The sequence below is a fragment of the Gymnogyps californianus genome, chromosome 12 (assembly GCF_018139145.2).
Source record: "Gymnogyps californianus isolate 813 chromosome 12, ASM1813914v2, whole genome shotgun sequence".
Lineage (NCBI taxonomy): Eukaryota > Metazoa > Chordata > Aves > Accipitriformes > Cathartidae > Gymnogyps > Gymnogyps californianus.
The window spans coordinates 7,192,082-7,217,227 of NC_059482.1; the positions used below are offsets into that span (position 1 = coordinate 7,192,082).

Sequence of the window (25,146 nt, forward strand, 5' to 3'; positions counted from 1 at the left end):
CACCCACACACAAAAAGTCGTAAACCAAGGACACACGTGGAGACAAAACACTGCCTGGGAAATCAGTCCCCCTTCCTTTAGGAGGAAACACACATAGTCAACACATGGAAACTGTTGCCCATGTTCTGCGTAAACGTGCCCAGTTTGCTTCTCATCTGTCTGCGCTTTACAAGATTACAATTGGAATACAAAGACTCACTTATCGGGTTTTAATTTCATTCAGTTACTTAATCAGCGACAATATAAATCACTCCTTAGGTGGAGAATACTGTTGGGGAAAGGAATGCAGCAAGGAGTCACGTTTATTTTGTTGGTTTTCTTCACAGACATTCTCTCTTCTCTTGTCACATCTCTACCTTATAAGTTTCTACATATAAAGCAAACCCAAATTTTCTTTTTACACTTTCATCTAATCTTTGATGTAGCTGTAGGCTTAACACTGAGGAATAATTACAAAAGAAACATTATACTTTTTATGAAATATTAAACTTACAATTTATCTTTTAATATCTACTTCAAAGACTATTTGACAGGAATAAATAAATGAGAGCTTCTTGGCAAGAAAAGCTGTGATTTATGAAATATTTTATTCATTCATATTCTTAAGTATTTTCTTGAGAATACTGCTAACATCTGGAGCTACACAGTCTTATCCAAACATTCTGCTCATACTCAATTAGAAAATTGTATCAATAATAATGTAAAATAAATTACCTAGCTTCTCTTCCTGGAGCACAGATTTCAATGTTCGTCAGAGCAACTATGTGTACAAACAGCACTGTAGTGTTTTTCATTAAGCCTTAAAGTCAATTAAGCTACGAATTGGAACAATCATTCCTCCTTTGCAAAGTATTGATATTTTTTCTTGGCTGCTTTCAGGCCTTTTCACTACTCAAGGAGAGATTTATGTTTGACAATTTCTTTCCGATTAAAATGAATCATAACTCTAGAATTCTAATTTCCTCTTTTCCGAGCAAGAAATTATCAAACAGTTTTAAATTGATATTGAATGTCATCGTGCATGACCATTCATTTTCAAGATATCAAATGTAAAGCTATACTGATCTCTCTTTTTATCGCTTCTTTTACATACTTTCTCTTCCTTTCTCTATATGTATGCATATAAAACATTAGATTGTACCAATATAATCAACTATACCTCTCTATAAAAATTGTATTTGACAGACTAGCTAGACCAGTCACATTAAAACTTGTCACAATCCTTTACATAAGGCAATTACCATCTATTTGAAATATTAGCAAAATTCTGCTGTAGTTTAGAAAGAAAATAACCACGACAATACTGCAGATTGCAAACAAATGTCATTTATCTAAAGTAATTAGCAAGTTTGTACAGGTAATCCCTACTCAAATGGCTGAAACTCTCTATAAAACAGGTCTTCAGACATAAATTGTTAAAACCAAAGTTTTCTAGACTTGCCTCCAACAGCCAATTAAGATCAGTTTGAATTTGTTTTTTAAACATAATGGCAGCTAATCTGAAAAATCTTATTTTCTCCCATTATTCCTCCTGTTTTCTCTAAATCTTAACAATTGGATTTTTCCAAGCCATTTAGCTGACCCATTTTCTCTTCATAAACTTGATTTTCAGCTTTCATTAAAAGCAGATTGAAACTGGGGGTTTTGCCCGAGAACTTATTTAAAAGTACAACAGGCCCAAAGAAGAGCTGTCTTTCTGCAGACACTAAGTTTACGGCATTCCAGACAAGGATGTCACAAACAGACCCACTAAGGGAACAAGCTGGATGGTTTTCCTAAGTACTGTTACATATGCTGTACTTTATTTTTAAATGCTGCATTACAGTAGGTCTGATTTGGGGTTTTTTTTGTTTTGTCGTGGTTTGGCAGTGGTGGTGGTTGGGTTTTTGGGGTTTTTTTTAAGAATTACTTTTTTTTTTCTGTATATATTTCAGGCTTTAGTCAATACAGACCATCAATCAGATAATTGTATCAAAACTTGAAATAATAACAATTGTTTCTTTATACAATTTTAATTGTTTTGTCTTCTTGCAAAATAAGTGGAACTCTCTTTTGCATCAGACAACAAAAAGAATGAAAAAGGAAATATTCTTTGCCCGACATTTAAACCTTGCGTACTAAAGCATACTGTCCCGCAGAAAAGCCAGCATAGGATACACATTGCTTTTGGTAAGATAAATGTTATTATAGAAATACCGATTTTATTACCAACACAGTCTATTTATGACATGTAAACACACTAGAATTCAATATAGCAAAGACTTTTTTAATTATAAAAGTATAGTTCATGCAGATTAAAAGAAAATAGGGTTTGGACATTCAGTTGAAAAGTAGGAACATATTTACCAAATTTCCACCCCTCAAAATATTGGAGGAAGACAGTATTTATAGTGCAGCTCAGAGACTTAATCTCAAAAATTTACAAGAAAACATAAAACAAGTAGGTAGCACTATTGTTGCCAAAAATACTACCTGAGGAACATGAACATGAGGCTTTGTAAGGCTGCATCCTAAACAGCTGTATTTTTTTAAAAATTGGTTCCAAATTGAAAAGTAAACCAATTTCCTTCGAATAATTTTGCTTTCCCTAGGAACAAGGGAGACAAAATACTGTGGCTGCTTTGAAGTTCTTTATAGCAGGATAGCTGCAACTACATATTGAGAATTCATCTGAACCATATGCAGAGGTTGCTGACATTTTTCTTAAACTCTTTCATTTTAGGAAAGAATTTTCAATTAACAACTTCCTGCTCCGTAGTTACACTTATAAGCTAAAAATTAATATTTTACATCAATATTTTAATATTAGTATCAATCAATCAAATTAATCTTTGTCTCTTTGTTTTCAGCAACTGACTTTGGGGCAGGTTTTTGTGTTTGTTTTCCTCAAGATTGCTTACAATTTGATGTAAATTTTAAGCATCTTGTAATTCATCAACTAATTCTCTCCTGGTTACACACTCCAAGTAATTAAAGTTCAGTAATAACTTATTCTTTCTGCTCCAGCACCTGCATTTCATTTGTTTATTTTCCCAGAGTCATAAATCTGAGGGACTGTCAAAGTGCCATAATATTAGTGCAATAATCAAAGTTAATTAGTCCCTCTCAATAAACAACAACAAAGCCATTACAAAGATGCACTGAAGGTTTTCCAGCTACCCAGTTTATGGATGAGGTTCTTTTCTGAACAATTAGAATTTGAAAACTGTTATTAAATAAACATAGTGTTTCTGAATTTGACCTTCAGTGATCTTCATTCAATTAATAATTCATTAACTTTTGGTGAGATAATATAGGTATTAAGACAAGTACTCCTGAACTCCCATTGCCTTCAAAGTGGTCGGAGATACGCTTAGAATTAAGAGGGTAATGAGATATTTTTAAAATAAAAGGTACTCAGTACTGCCTTATTTTAGTTACATAAAAACCATATATCTAGCCATATTTACCTGGACTGGGACTACTAAATTCAAAAGACAGAATAACACCAAATCCAGTTCTATTGAAAGAGAACGGACAGATGAACTTTAAGTAACACATGCTATGCTTGCCCCTGTTGGAATTCTCTTGGAATTCCACGCTATTGAAATAAAAAACAAAAAGAGAGCTTTAATGTGAAGTATCGAAGGGGAAAGGAAGATATTTTTCCCTCCCAGTCCTTTACTGTAAATCATTAATATCATCTGGGCAAGAGAAAAAGGCCTAAATCCAAAAACTGTTTCTTCAAGAAACTTGTGGTTACAAAAATCAGCAATATTATAAGCATCACTTATTTGGAAATACTTACTTGTAAATAAGCACTGTTTGTTTTGCACTAATAAATACTATAATTATCTGTAGACTATTTATGTGTAAATATTAATACTACTGAGTGCTCTCCCGTATCATCTGGGAGCAGTTGAAATATTTTCAGAGCTTGGGAAATAAAGCTAAAACACTCATCACTAATTTTAGCAGGAAAGAAATAAAATTCCAAGAATCTGATCCTGCGGTTTATTATTCAAGTAAGGCATATAGGACTGTGTCAACAGATTATCTCCTGGAAGTCAGCAGTCATAGCAAGCTCAGACAAAAGTAGTCTGCAATCCTTACTAGCAAGTAAATGATTGTGGGAGGAATAAATTAAGAACACTGAATAAATTTTAATAAGGGCCTTAGAAGTTCAAAAAAAAAAGGCGGGGGGGGGAAGAGGGGGGAAGTTAGGAGTCAAAGAGAAACAAGGGAATAGACAGTACTGAAGAGCTGGTATTTGCATGACAAAATGGAAGAAAAATGAAAGAAAGAGGGAAGAAACAGGAAGGAAAAAAAACATTGAGACAGACTGCCTGGCAGCAGTGCTGTTGGGCCTGATGGACTACGAAAGAAAAGGAGGGAAACATTCTTGGTTTTGAAAAGTGTAAGAATGAACTTCTGAAATCTCTCATAGCATAAAAACTACGGGCAAAAGAATGGCTGTCTCTAATATCTGAGTGTGTACATTCTCCTTCAGTTAGTTATACACTTTGGTTCTGGAACTGTCCTGTCCTATGAACTATGAAACATGCCTCAGTGGTTCTTTCAAATATTTTTGCCCTTACAAAGCATCTGTATGTAACATGGATAACAGTATGCCAAGCCTTGCAGTCCAATACAGTCATGTGAAACGAAAAATCTCTATCACTGATATACCAGTGACTGAACAGAATATTACAAAATAAGACAAGCGCCTTCTTCCTTAGATTCTTGCATGGCAATGTAATATCTATTTAACTGCTTGTACTGCACAAAAGACTTCAAGTCTTGAAAAACATAGCTTAGTGTTGGACACTATAGACATTCACTTACCCATTCCACAAGAATGCGTTGTACAGCGTCATTGCCTCTCGATGTATTTCTGCAGGCCAGGATAACATATGCCCCGTGCAGTGCAAGAGACTTTGCCGTTTCAAAACCTATGATAAAACATTTTCCTAGTCAGAAATAGATCTCAGTAACAAAACAGAGCTATAAAATTACCTGAAAAGGTGAGCCACGCACTTAAGTACGCTAATGCTACCTGCAGTCTCACTACCTGTTTGACAGTCACCTGGATCCAGCTTTTAAGAGCACTTATGAAAAAAGGCAGACACCTCAATTTGAGCAGGTCTTTGGGACAATAATTGTATATATTTTGTACAAAATAGACATGGGATCTTCAAAAAACAGACTCAATTTGTCTGCCTCTGTGTCTTCAGCTGTTAGAAGAGCAGGATTATACTTACTCCTTACTTGTTTGACTGTGAAGAATGAGCCATATGGCAAGATTGCAGAACTATTATGCCTGGCAACATCACACCGAAAGCGACAGAGTATTCTAAAACTGAGCTCTGGGCTCTTTAGATGCACAGTTAGCCTTTGATTCATCAACCTGAGGACCACCTGTGGCGGGGGGATCATCCAATGGGATGTATGAGGGAATAGGAATCAAAAATCACGTGGAGGTAACTACTCCTTTTTCCGATCCAAACACTACCCCATCTGTAGAACACTGCTGCACAAAACCAGGGACGAGAGAACTATCCAAGTGTTAAACCATTCCCGGGAGGGGGCTGTCAAGCTCATTCTTAGAAAACGAGATTCTACCTAAGGAGATCGGTAATCTACATGTATGTTTTATTATCCAGGCACTTTAAAAGCTTTGCTAAAACTTTCCTTAAATCATCTGTGTCAAAGCAACTCGTTTTTTGTCCCATCATCAACTGATATATGGAGAACAATTTTTCACAGTTGTTCTCATTATGAATAATCAATCAAATACCACACAGTTTCAATATACTGGTTATAGTATCATGGGGCTAAACAGGTCACTGGATGTACCAGATGATACAGAGAAAAAAATAATCCATGAAAAATTCCCTCTTTTGTATAACTCACTGATATGACTTAATCTGCCAGCACATTCTTTCTAAACCTGAAATAAGTGGACAGACAGTTCACACTTTGCTGCAGTTAAAGTGCAGCATGAATCTATATCCCCAGGTTTTTTTCTTTCATCCACAGAACAAAAGTTTCACAGTGAATTTCTAAATGACTGTACACAAACTTTTTTTGCAATACTGTTAATCATTTCTTCCCCAATCTGAATTTGGGCACTTCATTTCTCCTTTCTAAAAGGAGACTTCAGATTTCAGATTAATTTCAGTTTGTTAATTTGGGACTGTACTGCAATTTCATGAGGTCAGTTTAAACTATGAAACTGTCCACCAAGAGCTGCAACTCTTTCCACCTTGACATCATCTGCAAGCTTTGCAAGTGTACTCTGTTTCACTGTTCAATTCATTAATGAAAAGCTGCATAGAAGTTGGTCCAAGGTAAACTTCATTTAATTGGAAAAAATCTGTGAGAATTTACACCAGGAGATGACGAGTTCTTGGGAGTACAGAATGCTCATAAAGTGCAGAGAACTGAGGCAGAAACTGGGTTTCTATCAGGGGTGAGCTACTACATATTTGTAATGTATTCCATAGTATCACTGGGTGCCCATCTCCATGGAGAACTGTAACAATGACAGAAATTTCCATCTAGCTGAAAGAGGCATAACGTAGCTTAATGAGTTGCAATTAGACAAGCTTAAACTAGAAAATGAAGAATCAAACTGAAATGCCCAGCAATTTGAGTATGTGAAGAAGTCAAAGAGAAGAGGTATTTGCTTTAGCTTTATGACATTTAAAGCATGTTCATGTTTTCCTTTTAAAAATTGTTTACCAAAAAAGCCCATTAATATGGGCTGTCTCGCTTCCAAAACACCCTGGAGCAACAAAATTCAGTTACAGCACAAGACATAACTTACATTATAGAAACAACAGACACCAAGACGAATTTATACCATTTTCTGCAATTACATACTTACAGTATTTAAGTCCAAGCAATTTTCTTGTATCTCTTTTAAAGCCACTCATTGTACGAAGCAACTTTAATTACCTGGGTAATTCATTGCATGCACATGAATTCAGCTACAGCATATGCAAAGATTTCCCCTGTTCCTAATTCCACTTTAAGTGCATTTAACCAGAATTTTTCATGTAACTAATGTAAGACATGTTGTACCAGAGTACTATTAGCTAGCTGTATGTTTCTTGTTTTGCACAAAAAATACACTTATTTTGACCAGCTTACCATATTATTAAAAACTAGTTGGAATGCATGGGAATACATTTTTTCTACTGCTGTACAAAGATCTAGAGCTGACGGCCAGTTTAACTAGCTAAGCATGATGATGTTTTGCTAATTCTACCCCATGTCACACTGTGCAAAATAATAAATTCCATGCCATTCTCTGTTAGAGTTAATAACTTGATTCTCATTATAAACTAAACCAAGAAAGATTAAAATTTAACCAAGTAAGCTACATGCTACAAATTTAGTTAATTTTAATACCACCTTGATTTTCCCCTGCAAAATTGGAGATCAGTGTTAAATACTCCTCTTTAAGACATACTCACTCTTTTCTGGGCTACCAAAGGATGATTCTTCATCCTTAGGCAGACATGTTCTGGATCTTTCCATGAAATTATGTGCTTAAAAAAACCCTCTTTTCAGAGGAATTTTAAGCAGCAGTCCATCCTTCCATTCAAAATACTGCCACAAGTCAAGTGCTCGTGTGTCTCCCCATCAGACATATTTTAAATTGCTAACTTATTCATGAACACTCTTGCACTGTATTTAGGACAGCTAGATTTATGCAAAAGGAGAATACATCCAGGGACCCCAAACCACATAAATGTTCCAGTTCAACTACTGAATTACTCACTATAGGTAGGGATTGTATATAACTATTACTACTTGATCTTTCTATTGCTTTGTGTAGAGTGTAATTCATAAGGTAACTTTTCAGACCATCTACCAGATGAGATATATCAAGAAGAGGTAACACAATGTCTTCTTCATAGAGCTCTCTGAGGTTTAAGTATGATCTGCCTACCAACTTGCTCGCTCTCGAGACTGTAGCATTTTTATATACGTCCTTAAAATAAATCTTCATAGACCTGAAAATCCTCATTAAGCAGCACCATTAAGTACCTTTACAGTTTAAGAAACAACTATGCAGGAGATTAGAAGAATGCAACTTCTAACTGAAACACCTGAAGTAGGAGTTTGGAAGCACCTCAGTATTCAAGTCCTTCTACAGCTTTAGCTCTTTGTTTCTTCTGCAAAAATTAATGCTTCTTTCCTCCCCCAGTGTCACAAAGCTTAAACAGGTGGGGAAAAGCTTCTAGCAGGGTGGAAAACTTTTTTTAACAAATTCACTGTGTTAAACTAAGTTTGCCAACAACATTTGTTCTTCAGCAAAACGCAGCCATGTTTTCAATATACAGTAAATTTTAAAACCTCAGCCTAACACAGGGATTGAGTATTTAAAGTACAAACCTACTTAAACTCTGTAAAGAAAAACCTTGCCTATCTATAAAAACTACCTTGAATCAAAATCCACACTGAATGTGGTTTTATACACCAAAGTTAAACCACAAACATCATAAACACCCAAACAACAGTAAAACCTTAAAAAAAAAAAAAAAAATCACAGTCAGGTTAAATAGAAATCTAAATAACTATGTTAAGGACGTGCATAATTAAGGAACCAGAGCAACTCTGTGGACTTCGAAAGAACCAAAGATTTCTTTAAAACTTCACTTAATCTGGGACTGCAGCCACCAATGTGCTCTCTTACAGTGACACAGCCCTTTCACAATGAATGAACATTGACAGCAATGCTACTAGTTTCTTTTCCAGGTAACAAATCATATCCTCCAGTGGTGAATCTTCCCTGTACTGTAGTGCTAGGGTATTGCAGCTGCAGAGCTACTTAACCCAGGTAAAACAAATAGCACAGCCTACAGCCAACAAGAACTATTGCCATTTACATTCTGCCTAGCTGCAATGGCTGGCAAAGGGCGTACATGGCTGAAGGAAACTGTGCCCAGCCTCAATGGATTATTGTTCTGTGCTTCAGTTTTCAGATTTCAGATTTCAAAGTAGGCAGCTCAAAAAAAGCTGCAAAACTTGAGTATCATCTTATAGAAAAATCACACTTTATATACTAGTTGTAGTTTTTTTTAAAGTAGGAACAACTACGTTGGGAAAACAGCATAGGATAATACACTTGAGCATCAAGGACAGCCAATTACAAAGAGTAAGATAGATACTTCCCCCAAATGTGACAGAAGAACAACACGCTTAAATAATGTAGACTTTGGAAAAGCAATCACAGTATATTTAAATACTCTATACAATACAATGTTGTGCAAATGTTTTATAAAACTAAATTTCAAGTGATTGCCCTGGAAGTCTCAAGGGACAAGGCTGTCCTGAGTCTGAGTACTCTTGCTGCTGTTGCTCTAGCTGAATGAGCTCTAATCTGACACTCAAAAGTGAAAATCCTGTTTAAGACATACATGAGGATAAACATTATGGCACAGCTCTCTACATCAGCAGCTAACCTAAAGGACTCGTAGCAGAACTAACAAGAGAGCTACAAGCGCATGGGATTTGCTACAGACATTTAAAACTCTTTACTGACAGCATGCTTTTCATAAAGACTCAGAAATTAGCACTCAATTTCATTCTTCATCTTCTGTGATGATTGTTCAATTCAACACTCTCACATTCTTGTCTATCTGCAGTTGACTACCATCACTGAATTTTGGGACAGATTTTCAGCTAACGGTCTCAATTAACAAGAGTTAGCATTGCTTAATTAATGCCAGCTACATTGTGTCAACATACACCAGATAAGTATATGGCTCTGTCAAACGGTGCAACCTCCTCTATAAAACAGAGAAAAGGATTCATTGAGTGGAAAAGTAATTCAGCGATTTCTTGTTTAAATAAAGCAGACAGCATACAGTCCATTTATCATTGGGAGACACTTTGTAAAGAATTTGCATCAGGCATTTATATGTTTGAAAACATTCCTTTATTTCAAATATAAGAAAGTTTGAACGCACAAGAAGACATTAAAAAATGTTTCAGACAATAGCAAGTTTTCTTCAGCTTCTCTACCTTCTCCCAAACACTTCAGGATACCTTGGATCTGTCATTTACAACACATTTGAAATGCAGTGATGCTGTCTTTCTTTGCAACAGCTTAGTCCTCAATGTAAAAGCCTACAGGGTTTGTTTGCATTTAGTTTCTCCAAAATCGCTTCTTCCTTTCTCTCCACTGACAGAAGAGCTCTGTAGGCCCTGAGATTCTAAAACATCTTCACATGTACGTGACTAATGATTTAAAGCTGTCATGAGTCCAGCCTTCCTTGAGCCCTATGGCACAGGCAGTTTGAATGTAAACTAAAAGGGAGTCCAGAAGAAAACCTTCCTCCCTTCCACTACAGTAAACATAGCAAGATCAAGTAAGCGAAAAAAAGTGTTCTGTGGAATTGGAAGTGAAAAGTATTAGCCTGCTTGTGTTACATATTTCTGGCCTTTCATACACTGATGGATTACTTATGGACTGTAGAGCAGCAGAAACCAACTCAGATTTTGTAAGCAAAAGTGTAATTTTGTACTATATCACTAAAAGTGTGTATTACTTTCACAGCTGTGTTCAGGTTTTTCTTTTTCCCCCACTACATTGTTCTCAAGCTTTCATGTTGCTTTCTGAATTGCAGCAAACATCTATTGGGTTCTTATAAACAGACAGATGCCCCATTTGCAGAGTGAAGTGAATTAATTTTCAGAATAGAGCTGAGGTTTTTTGGAAATATTCATATTTTCTTTTAATATAAAATTGGTAAGAGACTTGGACAAAATCATTTGTTGATACACTAGTAGCTGGAAGAGCAATTTCTCTGCCATGTATGGTATTATGATATTGTAAGTAAAAATCCAACTTCCAATGCATAGGAACTTTTTAATTGTACAATTTGGTTCTTCTTGGGAAGGATCGATAATTTTATATAACCTTCACAAAGTAAAAGCAACAGCTTTTTAAATTAATTCTGCAATCCAGAAAATATGAAACCTTAATTAAAACATTCTTGGCACTAAATGTAAATGAAAAAATACTTTCTGACCACTTTCACTCAAGGGCAGTATAGCCACTAGTTCAGGAGTTCGCATTTAAACTCTGATAGTGTACAAAACATACAAGTTAAGAGAACTCCTTCCTCCAGGCAGAAGCGATAAAAAGGAGAGTGTGAAAAGAAGGATGCTATTTTCTTGGTTTTTGGTCTCTGTGCTCTGAGTTCTCTCCAGAAAAAAAAATAAACAACTTCTCAGACAATTCCTCCTGAACTAAGCATAGGCCAATATGTAGCACTTCAATTTTACTTTGGTTTAAGGTCTCTGGGAGAAGAAAAATATTGTCACTGTTTGGCCAGTGTGTTTCTACAATACAAATCCAACACCTTACCTAGAAAACCTATGGCATGCACAGAACCAGCGGAGTCTTGGCAGTTTTAAGCCATCAAACAACAGAGGCCAGTATGTATGCATCTTTTTAAACCCTTAACATTCTGATAAGGCACAACAATTTTTACTCAACCATCAGAAAGTTCATCTGCAACATCCAATCATCATCCAAATCATACTTGATTTTTTTTTTTAATGCAGAAGTAATAAAAGTATCACAAAAATATTTTTCCAGGTAGATGCTACTCCCTTCAAACACCCTTTGCTTTGGAAACAAAACTGTACATTTTTCCTGGATCAAGGGTAAACGTGAATTTTAGCTAAAAAGGAAGGAAATTAGAAAAACCTTAAAAGCAGAACCCTGACACAATATACTTTTTTTTTTTTAAATGCAACATGTAATCTACATGAAATGCAATTTAAGTCCAGTTTTACGACAGAGGAGAGTTGTGAAAAGGTTAAACACTCAAGAACTTGCAACAAATCATCTTTATAATCCAAAATAGACTCTCATCCCAACTGCTGCATCTCAGCAAACAGACTAGGTGGTTTTTGATTTTTGGGACCCAAGAGACCTACATATAAATGGAAAAGAGACTTGTCTGCTAGACATCACTAGATTTATTTCAACTTGGAAGACCTAAACACCAGTGACAGTGAATCAGATCATCTCATTGAACACTTCCTCAGAAAAGGAGTAAAGCAGATTCAAATGTGCTAAAATGATGAAGAATTCAGAGTTACATAAGCTCCTTTTCACGTTGAAATACTGCAACAATGATATGTGATTTAGGGAAGAATCTTCTGCAAGTAAGATTGTCGTTGCCTGTGCTGGTGGTTTAAGGGCACAACATCCAACAGATCTTTCACATGGAGTGACGGCAGCCATACGCGAAACATCACATCATTGACAAACTCATACTTTTCAGAGCCCAAAAAGCACCATGCATTCTGTATCAGGATTGCTTGGCCACAATCACTCTGCTTCAATATGGATATTTAGGATAAAATCTTAGAGACGCGTTATTTGAGTTGCTCCAAATGCAGGTTTTCAAGCAAATAAAGCACCAAGATATTTTTAAGAGACTAAATTTTAGACGCGCAATTCACATGAAATACTAAAGCTGCCCTTGTTTCCCTGTGTTTGCAGGCACATGGTAACGACACATACTGATATTTTTCATTGAAAAGTTTGATGTTATATGAAAGATACATCCTGCCTCTCCCTTTGTGTGTAAATTAGACAAATGTGGGTTTTTTTGAAGCCAGGAACCACAGAAAAAGCCAACCAAAACAGGATGACGAATGCATTGGTTCTGTTTTCCTTCTAATCAACTTAAAAATATGCACTCATTACACATTACACTTCTTTGCAATATACTCTTCTGGGCAAGGCAAAGTTATTCTTAACAATAAGTGCATTGCCACCGATAAAACTCAAAATATTTTGTTTCATTTGAATGGGTCACAACACTAAACAAATATGAAAAAATATACTTAAATTGATGGGATTATAAACATCTGTGACTCATTGTTCCTGTAAAAAAATAAAAATGCATAATTTGAGGCAAAGAAAGCTAAATACATAACTGAAGACACTGCAAGCAAACAAAAATATAGAACAGTGACTATGTCAGGCACATACATAACAAATATGCTGCGACTAAGAGCCACAAAGTTGCAGTCAGATCTGGTATCTACTCTAGTTGTACTGTCCAAAGACCCCCACCAACTCACTTTAAAATGCAATTATGCAAGACATGAACAAAGCTTGGACTTCAGTCCTTTCAGCTCTGTTAAAATCTAACACTGATAATTATCTCAGCTATCCAATGGCACAGTCTAGCAGCAGATTCAAACCCACATTTCCTATCCTTTATGTTGTAGAGGTGCTACTATCCAATATAAATACAGCAGTAACAGCCAAGGGTTCCAGTCTGGAATGAACGCTATTGTGAGATGCAGCATATTAAATTCAGAGCCAAGCTACTTATCATGTCCCATGATAAGACCTTGTTTTAGTTGTGTAAAGGCAATTCCCACCAACCGTTAAATGTCTGCCCGTAAAATACATGGGGATGACTCCCCTGAAAAACTGTGGTTTTGAAATGTTAGATACTCTTAAAGAAGCTTAATTAAAACATAGGGGGAGACAGAACCAAAACTGAAATTTAATACTAAACTGCACAGATCATCCCAATCAAGATTTTTTTTTCCAGTTGCTAGGTCATGTAAATACAAACAGGTCCTGTTAGGTGCCTGAATAGGTGAACAGTGGCCAGGGATTAGAGTGAAGGGAAGAGAAGGAGAATCAGAGACAAGAACTGAATTTTCAGTGAAATCCCAGTCTTATCTTTAATATCTACTCCTTGTATTAGATGTACATCAGCAACCAAAAATCCCAGTCAAAAAGGATTCAGACATGCATCTTCCATTTCAACTAATCCCAAAGCTCTGTTTAAATAATATACACTCCTTTAAGAGGCGGGGAAAAAAAAAAGTCTCATCCTTCATGTTTCATCTTGCCTTTCTTCATCTATTAAATGATAGGATCATGCTCCTACCAAATCCCAAACAAATTTTTCCTTGAATATTTTTTTTAAAATGTATTCTATCAGTCCTACAGACATTATCAGAGTGGCATTTTACCAATACTAAAATCATGTGCAGAAATTAACTAGTCATATCTTAGCATCACATCTGCAACTGAAGATTACTCTGTTTGAACTTTTTATTCTCAGTGTTTCTTCAAGCATAGAATAAATCCATGTTTTCTTTTGATTGTCTTTAAAAATGACAGTGCGGCTTCTTGCAAGCAAGTCAGACGGTTTTCCTAACACAAATCAATTATTGTATTTTTAAAAATATATCAGAATTTAGCATTTGGCTTTATAATTTAATGTTTAAGGAGAATTTATTAGAGAGTTTATTATTCTGTTTGCATATAATTTTTCCCTTGTAACAGATAACATATCACGGGGGAAGACAGGCATCTGAATACGTAGCAACTCAGCACCCAACTTCACATTTTCTAGACAAAAATAACCTTTCCACCTAGAAGTGCATCTACGTGTATTATTACCAAGTCAAGTCAAACAAAAAGTTATATACATTTTAAAAGAAACCTGAGCTAGCAACTTTGTCTCAAAATGAGCAGAACTCATTTTAGTGTGACTCATATTCCTAATTTTAGTAAAAAACCTAAATTACTCTATTCAGAATTACATGTTTATATTCATAAGGGATAAAAAATATTTTGTTAGACCACAGTTATGTTAATACACTATTTCTATTTTTATTGCAAAATAAACACTTCCAAAATAAACATTTAACTGAAATCTAGAGTAGCAGAAAACAATAAATCTGCCCACAACGTAAGTCAACATCAAACCAGCATCTCAATGAAATCTAGATCAGATCTGAGTATCCAAATTTGACATGACATTTAGGGCACACTATTTCCCAGTAAGTAATCATTCCTGAATGTTTAGTCATTATGGGATAAGTGACCAGGTTTTTTGTTTATTTGTTTAAAAAAAGCCAGTCTATTTATAAGTACCATTACTTGCATACATTACTAAGGAAATAAATAACATTTTTGTGCATGCTACTGTAGCTTCATCACTATTTTATAGCAAAGCTGAGGCAAGCTAAAGAGAAGCAGCAGCAACAAAACTTACAAGTCACACACACAAAAAAATCATTAAGGATTTACCTAACATCAGTAGCAAGTATCAAAGGCCAACAATAAAAAGACTCCGGTTTCTAGCTAATCCACACACCCTTGAAGGGTTTGTGTTCTGAAAAGTGCCAGCGTTGAGAGCATTCATAACTGGGTTTATAAAAAGTCTCATCAGATATTCAGTATCAACTAGGTTTTGAAAGCTGTTTTGAGGGGCTTTTTTTTTTTTCCCAACTCATCCCCAAAACTTTGGGGCTTTTTTCCCCCCCTTACTGTCGCTATTTTTAACACATCTTCTTGGACAAGCTTACTCAAGTGACCAGAAAAAAGCCCAGAGAATTTAAAATTTATCTTTGACCGTCTCTCTTGGGCTTTTTTTTTTTTTTTAAATCAGATATTTTAAAAAAAAGTTCCAAGTTCAGAGAAATGGGGTTGGCAAACTCTCCTTCTCTAAAGCTGCTCTTTGCATCAGCAGTAGCTTTAGGCAACACAACAGCTCTTCCCACCAAAGCACAAATGGAGAAAAAAGCCAGAAGTTGTCTAGTTTCTTTTCAAGTACACTTCTGTTCTTCCGTAAGCCATCAGTATCATAGGTTTCTGTACTGCTGAGCTGAGCTCTAATTAAACGTAACAAAAAAATTAGTTGCATGTTTTGAATCTCCTTTTGGCAAGTACAACAGTGCAATGTTAATAAAAGAAGTAAATTTAATAAAGAGAAATACTTCATCCAAGGCAGAATAATTAAAACACATACTGTGCTGTCAGCTAGATCCTCCAAGCTTGAATCCATAAGTTATTTCATGAGAAATACTCAGCGTTATATAAAGATACTGAGAAAGTACTACAACATAAATTGGACCAAATCTTTTCTTAAAACAAACTTGATATTTATTTATATCAGTTACACAAACAGTGAAAGATTTTAAAGTGTATACTAGACATTTTATAGATAAATAATAAAACAAGGTTCTGTCCTAAACAGCTCACAATTTAGGTTACAAAAAAAAGATGTCTTAGAGAATTAAACATACACAGCTAGGTCCTGTTCTAAAGAGCTCACAGTTTGTGTCATGGGAGAAAGGAACAGATGAACAGACCGAAAATTAAAACAACGCTACTTGATTTCTGGCAGTCACTACCCGCCTCTGTCTTTGGGCAACATGAGACAAGACAGTTTGTTTAGTTAGCAGCACAGGAAGATTTTAATACAAGAGTTGTTTCAGGATCCTGTGAAAAGAACTGAATACGGGGAAGATGCAGTTCATTGTTCTTTCTAGTGCAAGCAAATAAAAACAGCAGATAAGAGACAGCTAGCAAAGGGCAAGATAACAAGACATGGAGGTTTGGGAATTTATACAGTCCTGAGTTACCTCCTCAAATTCTAGTTTTTCTAGATTAGATGGTATTCAGGATGGGTACCAACCTCCCAAGGTTCAAAACTGGCAAACCTTTTGGGCGTACTTTAAACTACGAAGGAAAGAGGGAGATGGGAAGCTGTTATGTAACTCAAATGATCCATCATGTTGTTCCGACATACAAAGTAAGGCAGGAGATGGAGTTCTGAAACAAAAGATGAAGAATAAGAACAGTATTAACAAAAAGGGTCTATACACAAAAGCAAGGAGAATGGAAAACAAGCAAGAATTAGAAGTCATTAAATTATAATGTAAGGCCATGGGCAAAAAAATCAAAGACCTCTTTGCCGCACTTTCAAGAAGGGCATGAAAACACATCATGCACCTTCTCACACCAAAACTAATGTATATTTTTTTAGATGACACTTAAGGTCTACCTGCTAACAGCTGGAACACCAGCAACCCACCCAAGAGCTCAATGACTACAATTTTCTAAAGCAAATGACCAATTACAGCTGCACGTTCTATACCAATTTTTTTCATCTTCCAAGAAGTTAGACCTTGCCAGTTTGGGGAAGGGGATGTTAAATCCAAAAATACATATGCCTGCAAAACTTTACATCTGTAAAATAGGAAAAACTGCCAGGTGAACAAGCACACTAAATGTCTTCTAAAACCTGCTGGTTTTGTGACGATGTTGTACTCTAAAATCCTGAGTTACAATTTGCAACATTACTGTGAGTTAGGTAAAAAGCATTACTTCTACTGATAGTCAGAATCTAGTCTTGAATAGTTCACTCAAGATCACACAGAAATCAGGCTGTACAATTCCTGATCTCATATTCAGTCTGCCTTGTCCGTGACAAGGTCCCCAGTTAAATGAACACATCTTAGTTTGTGTGTATAAAGTCTAGTAAGTGATATTTATTCATCAAATTACATCATATACCATTATGAAGCATATCTCTGCCTTACATTCTAGATACATAACTTTTCATTTTGCAAGAGACAAGCATTTAAAGTATCAGATACAAAGAACAGAATCAGGAAGTCTAGGTCTCTATTGCTTTGATCACCGATTAGATTCAGAAACAGATACAGTAAGATACCCTCTCAAAGATCACAATCTTCATTCACTCAGGATGCCAAAAGTGTGCTGCTAAGTAGGTCATGCACATTTTTATGTAATCTTCATCACCTATCTTAGTAAGGCACAAAACAGTCCAAATTTACCTTCAGAGTTAAAAATCCTTCAACAAGAGTAAGATTTATACCCCTCAGCAACTGCTCACAGCTGGACACAGACCCAAACAAATAAAGCACTTTTTGGAAAAGCTTTCTTTACACATTTCTAGTTGCCATATTTTCCACTCTTAATATATCTTAATTACTCCTTCCACTAAAGAATTAGAATGGCTTTCAGAGGAATATACTTTTTATCCTGTGACAGAATAATCCAACTCCCACTTTAAATTGGAATATGGACATGGACATAATCTGTAAACTTAGGTCAGTTACTGCAGCCATATGTTGCTCCGTATGTAAAATAAGACTAATCACACATTTCTCAAAATCTTAAGTAGCATAGTTAATGTCTGTAACGTACAAATGTATAGAAGCAAGAAATGCTGCTCATGCTTCCCAATGGCAGAAGAGGAACATAACCAGAACGTCTCACAGTTCCTGGATCTCCGAATACACAATATAATATTGTTTTCTTCAATTAGGTTGTGTTAGAGGAGAATTAGAGATCCTCCTCACAAACTTTTAAACAAACAGTGAATTTTTGCACAAAGGCAGCTTTTTGACTAATCATCACAAGAGGAAAATGCCCCACAAATTTTACGAACTTGCATTTAGCTACCAAAAATAAAGGAAACCCAATTAGAGAATGTGCTGATCAAGCTACTTGGATAAAGAATAAATAATGAGGAGGCAACAAACATACCTTCTACAAAGAGAACATAACCTGGAAAAAATGAAAAATTTCTAAGCAACACTCATTTTTCTGAACCTCAAGTCACAGTGCATGCAAAAGATTTAAATAAATATATCCAAAACTGAACTGTGACAGTTCCTTGTTCACACAGATAATATTACTATCAAGAAAGTATGATAACAACCAGAAAACCTAACTTCACCAGTTTTTTAGTATAAAGGAGACACGAACTAAGAATAGGAACTTAGAAACAGTGACCAAGGTAACTATATTTATATGAAGGAGAGGAAACTTAAAGCATATTACTACAAAACTATTCAGATTTGAAGACAGCCAGTTTGTAGGGAGCTTTCTGAAGTAACAGATAGAGTACTAAAAGCCATCATGTAGAAGTACAGCAAGAAATCAAACCCAGCTAGATGTTACAGGAATGGAAAAACTGAGGTTATATAGCTGAACAGAAGGCTACAAAGATCTCACATATTAAAAAGAAAAGCCTATAGAAGAAATGGAAAAAAGAGAAGAAACAAAAAAAAAATCTTTCACTCGCAGAAGAAAAATAAAAACAACAGGAAGGCATAAGACTTAGTATATAGACATAATAACAGAGCTAAGAACAGCAAATAGCATTAATTAAAAAAACATCATGGAAGACAAAACTACTTTTGTTTTTGATGGTCTTCCCTAGGGAATTATTAAAAGAATGTGACATTTGCTGTATTTATTTTCCTAAGTCACCCACCGTCTTTTAGAAAGGTTTGCATATTGTAGACTTTAGGATGAATATAAGATCAATTTCTTTCTCACAGTACTATTCCTATTCTATAATTCAGGCAAAATTCTGGCCTCACTAGTCCTGAAGTCAGTAGCAAGACTCCTGTTAATCAGGTCAGGATTTCGATCTTTATCTTCCCAAGTTCTTACCTGCCTCCTTTCACTTCCTTCTTGGTAGGGATTTACTGTTTCAGACTTGAGTTTCAAAACCTTATAAATCCTTGACACAATCAAGCATGAGGAGCTTGAACGGGACACAAGGTACTGAAATCCCTTCTTCTTGTGACCCTACTGCTTAGCATACCTATAGTCACTAAGAAATTTTCTGCTGGTAAGCCAAAAACATCGTGTCCATTAACGTACATCTTTAGGCTGTAACTAGAGTTTACAGTATCTAGAAAAGTCACTAGATGTCTCAGAAGATACTGTCATTAGAAAACAGTATACATTTATCAACCTCTTCTGTCCCCACCATCTAACAAGCATTCCAAAAAAATACAAATGTACAGCTGAAACTATTCACACAACTCTTGCAGCACAATTAGCTTTCAAAATATGAAGACAGAAGATTATGCAGAGGGTACGTTCTGTGTTGCAGTGAGATAGACTGAATCATGCGGGCTTTTCGTTTCTGGACTATGAAATATGCATAAAATAATGAGAAAAACCTTTGTGAAATTAAATATTTCAAAAGACAGAAAAGTGATCAAGTTATGTTGCAGTCCATTGAAAAGTCTTTTTCATCTTAGATAACAGACAAGAAAGTAAGTACCACATATGAAGGCTCTTGTTCAACAAATATGTTATTCTCCTGTAAAAGGAGTACCGGAAAATACAACACAGGCATATAGCTCAATCCCATCCTTTGTGAAAAGACTCCATTACAAGCAGTAATCATTATTGAACCTTTTAGCCCAGATGTAATTTCTTACATGTTACAACAAGTTTCACATGCATTGTGAATTTCAGCCAAGGTTGATGAAGTTCAATAACTTGGCTAACCAACCATGTGTACTACTCATTACAGAAGTAATAAATAGATTCATCAAAATGGACATGAAAAAGCAGTATGAACATCTGACACCATTTTCAGCTTACTCAATAAGAAAAATAAATTACAGAAGTCCAAGAGGACCTTTTAATATTTACAATATGAAACAAGCAGACAGTCAGAGCCTTATGTAAAGCAGAGCAGTACTAGTATTCCACAATATTAAGCCAGAGTTAAAACAAAGTGATGGCACTCATGGAAAAAATCAATCACTATGATCTACCATAAATTTTCAGAATACAGAATACTGTAAACTAAAGAGAACTCTCTCCTGTTAACATTATTCAAAGTTTGAAAATAATAGCTTTTAGTAGTTTTTTAATTGTTCAAAATACGTCAGTACTAATCCCCGACTGACAGCTACTAACATCCCGCAACAGAATGAGTTAAAAGTTCCACCCCACAGGCACACTCCCTTGCATAAAGTGTGCTTTTCTACACCAATTACCCAGAGAAGTACTCTGGCCAAAAATACACTTCCTGCAAGATCCACGCTCTCCTGGAAAAGCACTGTATTCCCATTCCCCCAAAACACTGGTACAACAAAATTCATGCCTGCTACAAAGTTTCAGACTTCCACAAAAAAAAGACCTGAAAAAAATTAGCGAAGTGTAAATTTGTTTTTTAAGGTGTGTTTAAGTAAGAAGCAAACAACAAAACTTCTATACAGACGCCAACATTTTTATGGTAGGGCTACTCATGCAGTTTAAGATAATAAATGCCTAGTTTGGTCCACAGCATGTGGATCACAGGACTTAAAAAATTCAGCCTTTAATTTTTCGGCATTACTTTTCCCCTGAATTCTTCATTAAGCAAGCAGTTTTTCCTCAAGAGAATGAATAAGTCTGTTGAAGCCAGAGTAACAACACGAAACTAAAATACATAGCTGCATATACAATACCAAACTGTATTAGGCTGAAGGATGATTATTTCTTCCCCTCACCCTCCCTGTCCAACCACATTTTAAAAGGGCTTAAAACCAAATCTTCGTTGCCACTGTTTTGCTGGCTAAAGATCGCAAGAAAACAGTCCCTAAACAACACAACTGTGCTGGCAGAACACCCTACTGTAAAAGTTACATCTGCAAAACAATGTTTTTATTGGGTAACTTATTTTTCTCATGAGGGGTTATTTTATTCTACCAGGGCAAAGCATACACACACTGGCTGCACCCAGGCCAGCCGTGCTTTTCTGTTAATGTGCTGTGCTGCTTGTAATAGTGAAACACGTGATACATGGAGCCTAGAATTTACAAAAAAAAATAAAATACACATCAAGGAAGAACTCTTCCATGCTTTTGAAAGCCCAATAAATGCAAAAGTATCCCATGAAAATAATCTCAGGGACAGCTAGGACTTGGCCAAGAAAAATAATCCAAGGTTATATATTGCTGATCTTTCTGTCTGCCTCACAATAAGCTTTGAACCCAAACCTCCATAAATAATATCCACTTCAGCTCTCCACATGTGAAACTCTTCCAGCATGAAAACATACAACCGTGCAAAGGCTGTAATAGTTCGTTCACCACAAGTTATGCTGGTTTAGTGAAAACAAGATGCATCTCCTTAGCAAAACCCCAGTATTTCCCTTCTCTCTGCACCATCGAGCTACAACAGAATTATGTACAGAAATTCTTCTTAATAAAAACAGGCAGAAGTTTCAACTTATTAATCCACAGGAATTCATGCATTTATGAACACTAGTTTTGATTCAGACAACAAACTCTTTTCACTATATTGAGAAAAAAATCTAGATAGTAGGAAAAGACCATTCAAGAAGCATTGTCACAAGCTTGCTCCCCCACGTCGCATCCCTTTTTTCTGCTCTCATAAGAAAAAGGGATGCAAATAATAGACAATTACTGGAAAGCAAACACCTTGCTGTTTACTCATCATAATAAAACATACAAAAAAGAAGTTTACGCTTAGAAATCTTCAAGAAAAGTTAACTTAAGAATAGAATTGAGAAAAACAACAATACAGACCAAAACCAGACAGATGTATTTTCTCTTAAAGATTATTTTTTCCAAAATAAACTATCCAACAAAAACACGCTGATTTTTTCAAGGCTGACAAAATTCAGGTGTTACAGCATAAGAAAAATTCCAAAGGATACAAGAAATCATAAAGTGAATCTGAAACAAAGGACTATCTTGAGCATTTCTTTTGTAGAAGTCCTGCCAGTTGTATAACCTTTAAATACTATTTCATCTGGAAAGAGACAAGAGAAATTAGAAAATAAACTTCATACTTTCAAAGAAAAATGTGCACATTTTTCAAGGAAAATTTGCAATCTAGCTCAAAAATAGAGCTGAACAATTCCTTACTGACAGATTCAGACAAACATCTGTGGGCTTAGACCACCAAACTCCATGCAATACAGTGAAAGACAATGAACATATTTAAGACAGTCAGACTAATACTATTAAAATGAGAGTCCTCAATGGTATTTGTAAGGGTCTGTTTTATTCCTCCCATATGATCTGAGTTTGACTTAAATGAGACCATTCACTGGTCTAATTAGGATTCAGCAAATGTTACCTTCTTTGTGAAGGCCGATAAAGTCAGCCTCAGTAAAAATGCTATGTCGCCCACAAATAATCTCAGTAACTTCTGCAACTAGAATGGTTGCCCATATTCACAAAACTCTCTTCTCTGCAGATACAGAGCAGTCAATTTTTGATTTCTTAAGAAGGTGTTCTTTTTCATCATACTTTTCCTCTCTCTCCACTGCCAATAGATTTAGGGCATAGTGGTGAAAGCTAGCCAACATCTATTAGGGACCTTAAATGATTGTCACAAGAAATTTAGATAAGCTTTAAAAGTTTAATTTTGCTCCTCTTATGGCTAGCAGCTTAAATAGCCATTACTCAATTAGCTATTACTCAATTGGCATAAGAAATGCAACAAAGGTTAACCACATCTGCCTCTATCAACGCTCTGAAGGTAGATTCTGCTTTTCAACTACAAGAAAGGTTCAGAACAATACTAATATAGGAAGTGCTCAAACATTACTACACAACATACAGAAACAATAGCTCAGAAATCAGGAATTCAGAAATTCTGAAGCCATGCAATATGTCACTCCCCCAATAAAACAAACTTTCATTAGCTTCTGCCAGTATGAAGCACAAAAGCACAGAGTCAAAGCACAGCAGTCTGGCCATGTGTATTGTATCGTTTATGTACAGGTTTACTTCTTTTTTATACTCCTTTGATAAACAGAAAAAAGTAAAAAGCTACCAAAAATAACTTCGTGTTTAATACAATCAAATGATGACAAAAACAAATATCTTGGGATCTTTCTGAATTAATGTAAGCACAGTATGCTTACTGAAAAGAGAGATTCCTAGCTTTCCAATAGTTTAAAGTTCTATTTCCACCCTGACAGTATCAGATCTTAGATGCTATTTGTCCCACAATTAACACAGTTAATCCCACATCCCAGACCACTGAAACTTTACTGGTTTTTTCCAGTAAAGGAGACAGAAAAGTTTCTAGTATTTTGGGAAAAGAATGATTTAAGAGGAGTGGCCATTCTACATTGCTCACAGGTGTAAAGTGTTCAAATAACGTCCCGTACGAGAGAGATTTCTGAATTACATGCAGCTGACACAGCGAAAGGCACGTGATAAATTGCAGAGCTACGTAATTTGTATTTATCACAAAAGGACCACCATGTGTGAACAAAATCTAATCATCTACATGTTACCATGACGATTAATACTAAGTAAATTATCAAGTTACCCATTGTCAAAATGTTGCCTTCTACAGTTTCACAATGTTCAGTTATGTTTGTGTATATATACAAACCCTCACGGCAATTAACTATGACATTTGATACTGGGAATACAGCTCATTAAATACACAATGCATTTCAAAAGCTGCATAGGCTCTATTCTGATAGTTGAGCTCAAAACAGAGTTTAAGCTCTAAGTCTCTTCCCCTGATGTCATATACCTGATCCTCAAATATTGGCTACATTTGTTTAAGGGGATGCAAATCAGCCATGGGTGTAGCATAAATCAATTTAAAAAGAAAGAATGAAAGAATATAGCTGCTAACTGTATTTTAGTAGTTAAGAGAAAAAGAAGTAGGTTGCTTTGCATTTCCTTGGTTTGTAAAAACATTTTCATAAAAAATGTCATCTTCTGCTAAAATTTACTAATCATCTTTAGTTGTAACTTAATCAGACTTTTAGAGTTTAAAAAGCTAAGTGATATGCTACAATCTAACTTGCACAAGTTTTGCAATAACCATTTTTTATTACTATGTCAAGCTAGCTTTCCACACTTTAAACATAATACACCAATAGAGTCATCAGGAGGAAAAGAGCTATGAGAGAGAGAATAAAACAGAAAATTTTCTGTTTATCATTTATAAATTAAAGGGCCAGTTATTCAAAACAATTTTTTAAATCATAAAGCAGATGTTTAATTACGATAAATTATAAGCACTTTTCCTAACCTTTTGCATCAGTATGACAAAAGTTGCTAATACTGAAGTTCTGTACAAGAAATAAAAGAAATATGATAACTTCTCACACCAAAAGTATATGCAGACCAAAAGCCCACCGGAGCAGTGACTTGTCTTTAAGTACTGATTAATAGTACCCAATATACAACTTTTCTCCTGGCTAAGGCCTCTTCATTGCATAGCAATAAAAGTGTCAGAAAAAAAGAGAATTCCATTTAACCAAACATTAACCAACAATTATTTTGAAGAAATAATCTAAAACATTTCCACAATTATAAAATTACATGCTTTAGTCTGGTAAAACATCATCAAGAAAAGCAATATAGCAAGTCACATTATGACTGAAGCTTCTGGATTTTCTTCAGTATCTGAAAAAGATTAAGCTGCTCAAAGCCAAAAGTGGTTTCCATTTTCTTGAGATAATTTGTGCTTGTTCTGGGCATCCTTTACAAAAGCCATTAACAGATTTCTTTTGACCTTCATATAGCAGAAAAATTAGAATTGCA

General features: G+C 35.4%; 1 protein-coding gene across 8 annotated transcripts in view; it reads right to left on the reverse strand.

The window, feature by feature from the left end:
- The window catches only part of WWOX (WW domain containing oxidoreductase), a 534,927-nt gene that overhangs the window by 499,477 nt on the left and 10,304 nt on the right, over window positions 1-25,146 (reverse strand). For all 8 annotated transcript variants that reach the window (XM_050904127.1, XM_050904133.1, XM_050904131.1 and 5 more), the window contains exon 5: window positions 4,825-4,931. In XM_050904127.1, coding sequence (XP_050760084.1) covers window positions 4,825-4,931 — 107 coding nt within the window. The remainder of the gene's footprint in view (window positions 1-4,824; window positions 4,932-25,146) is intronic.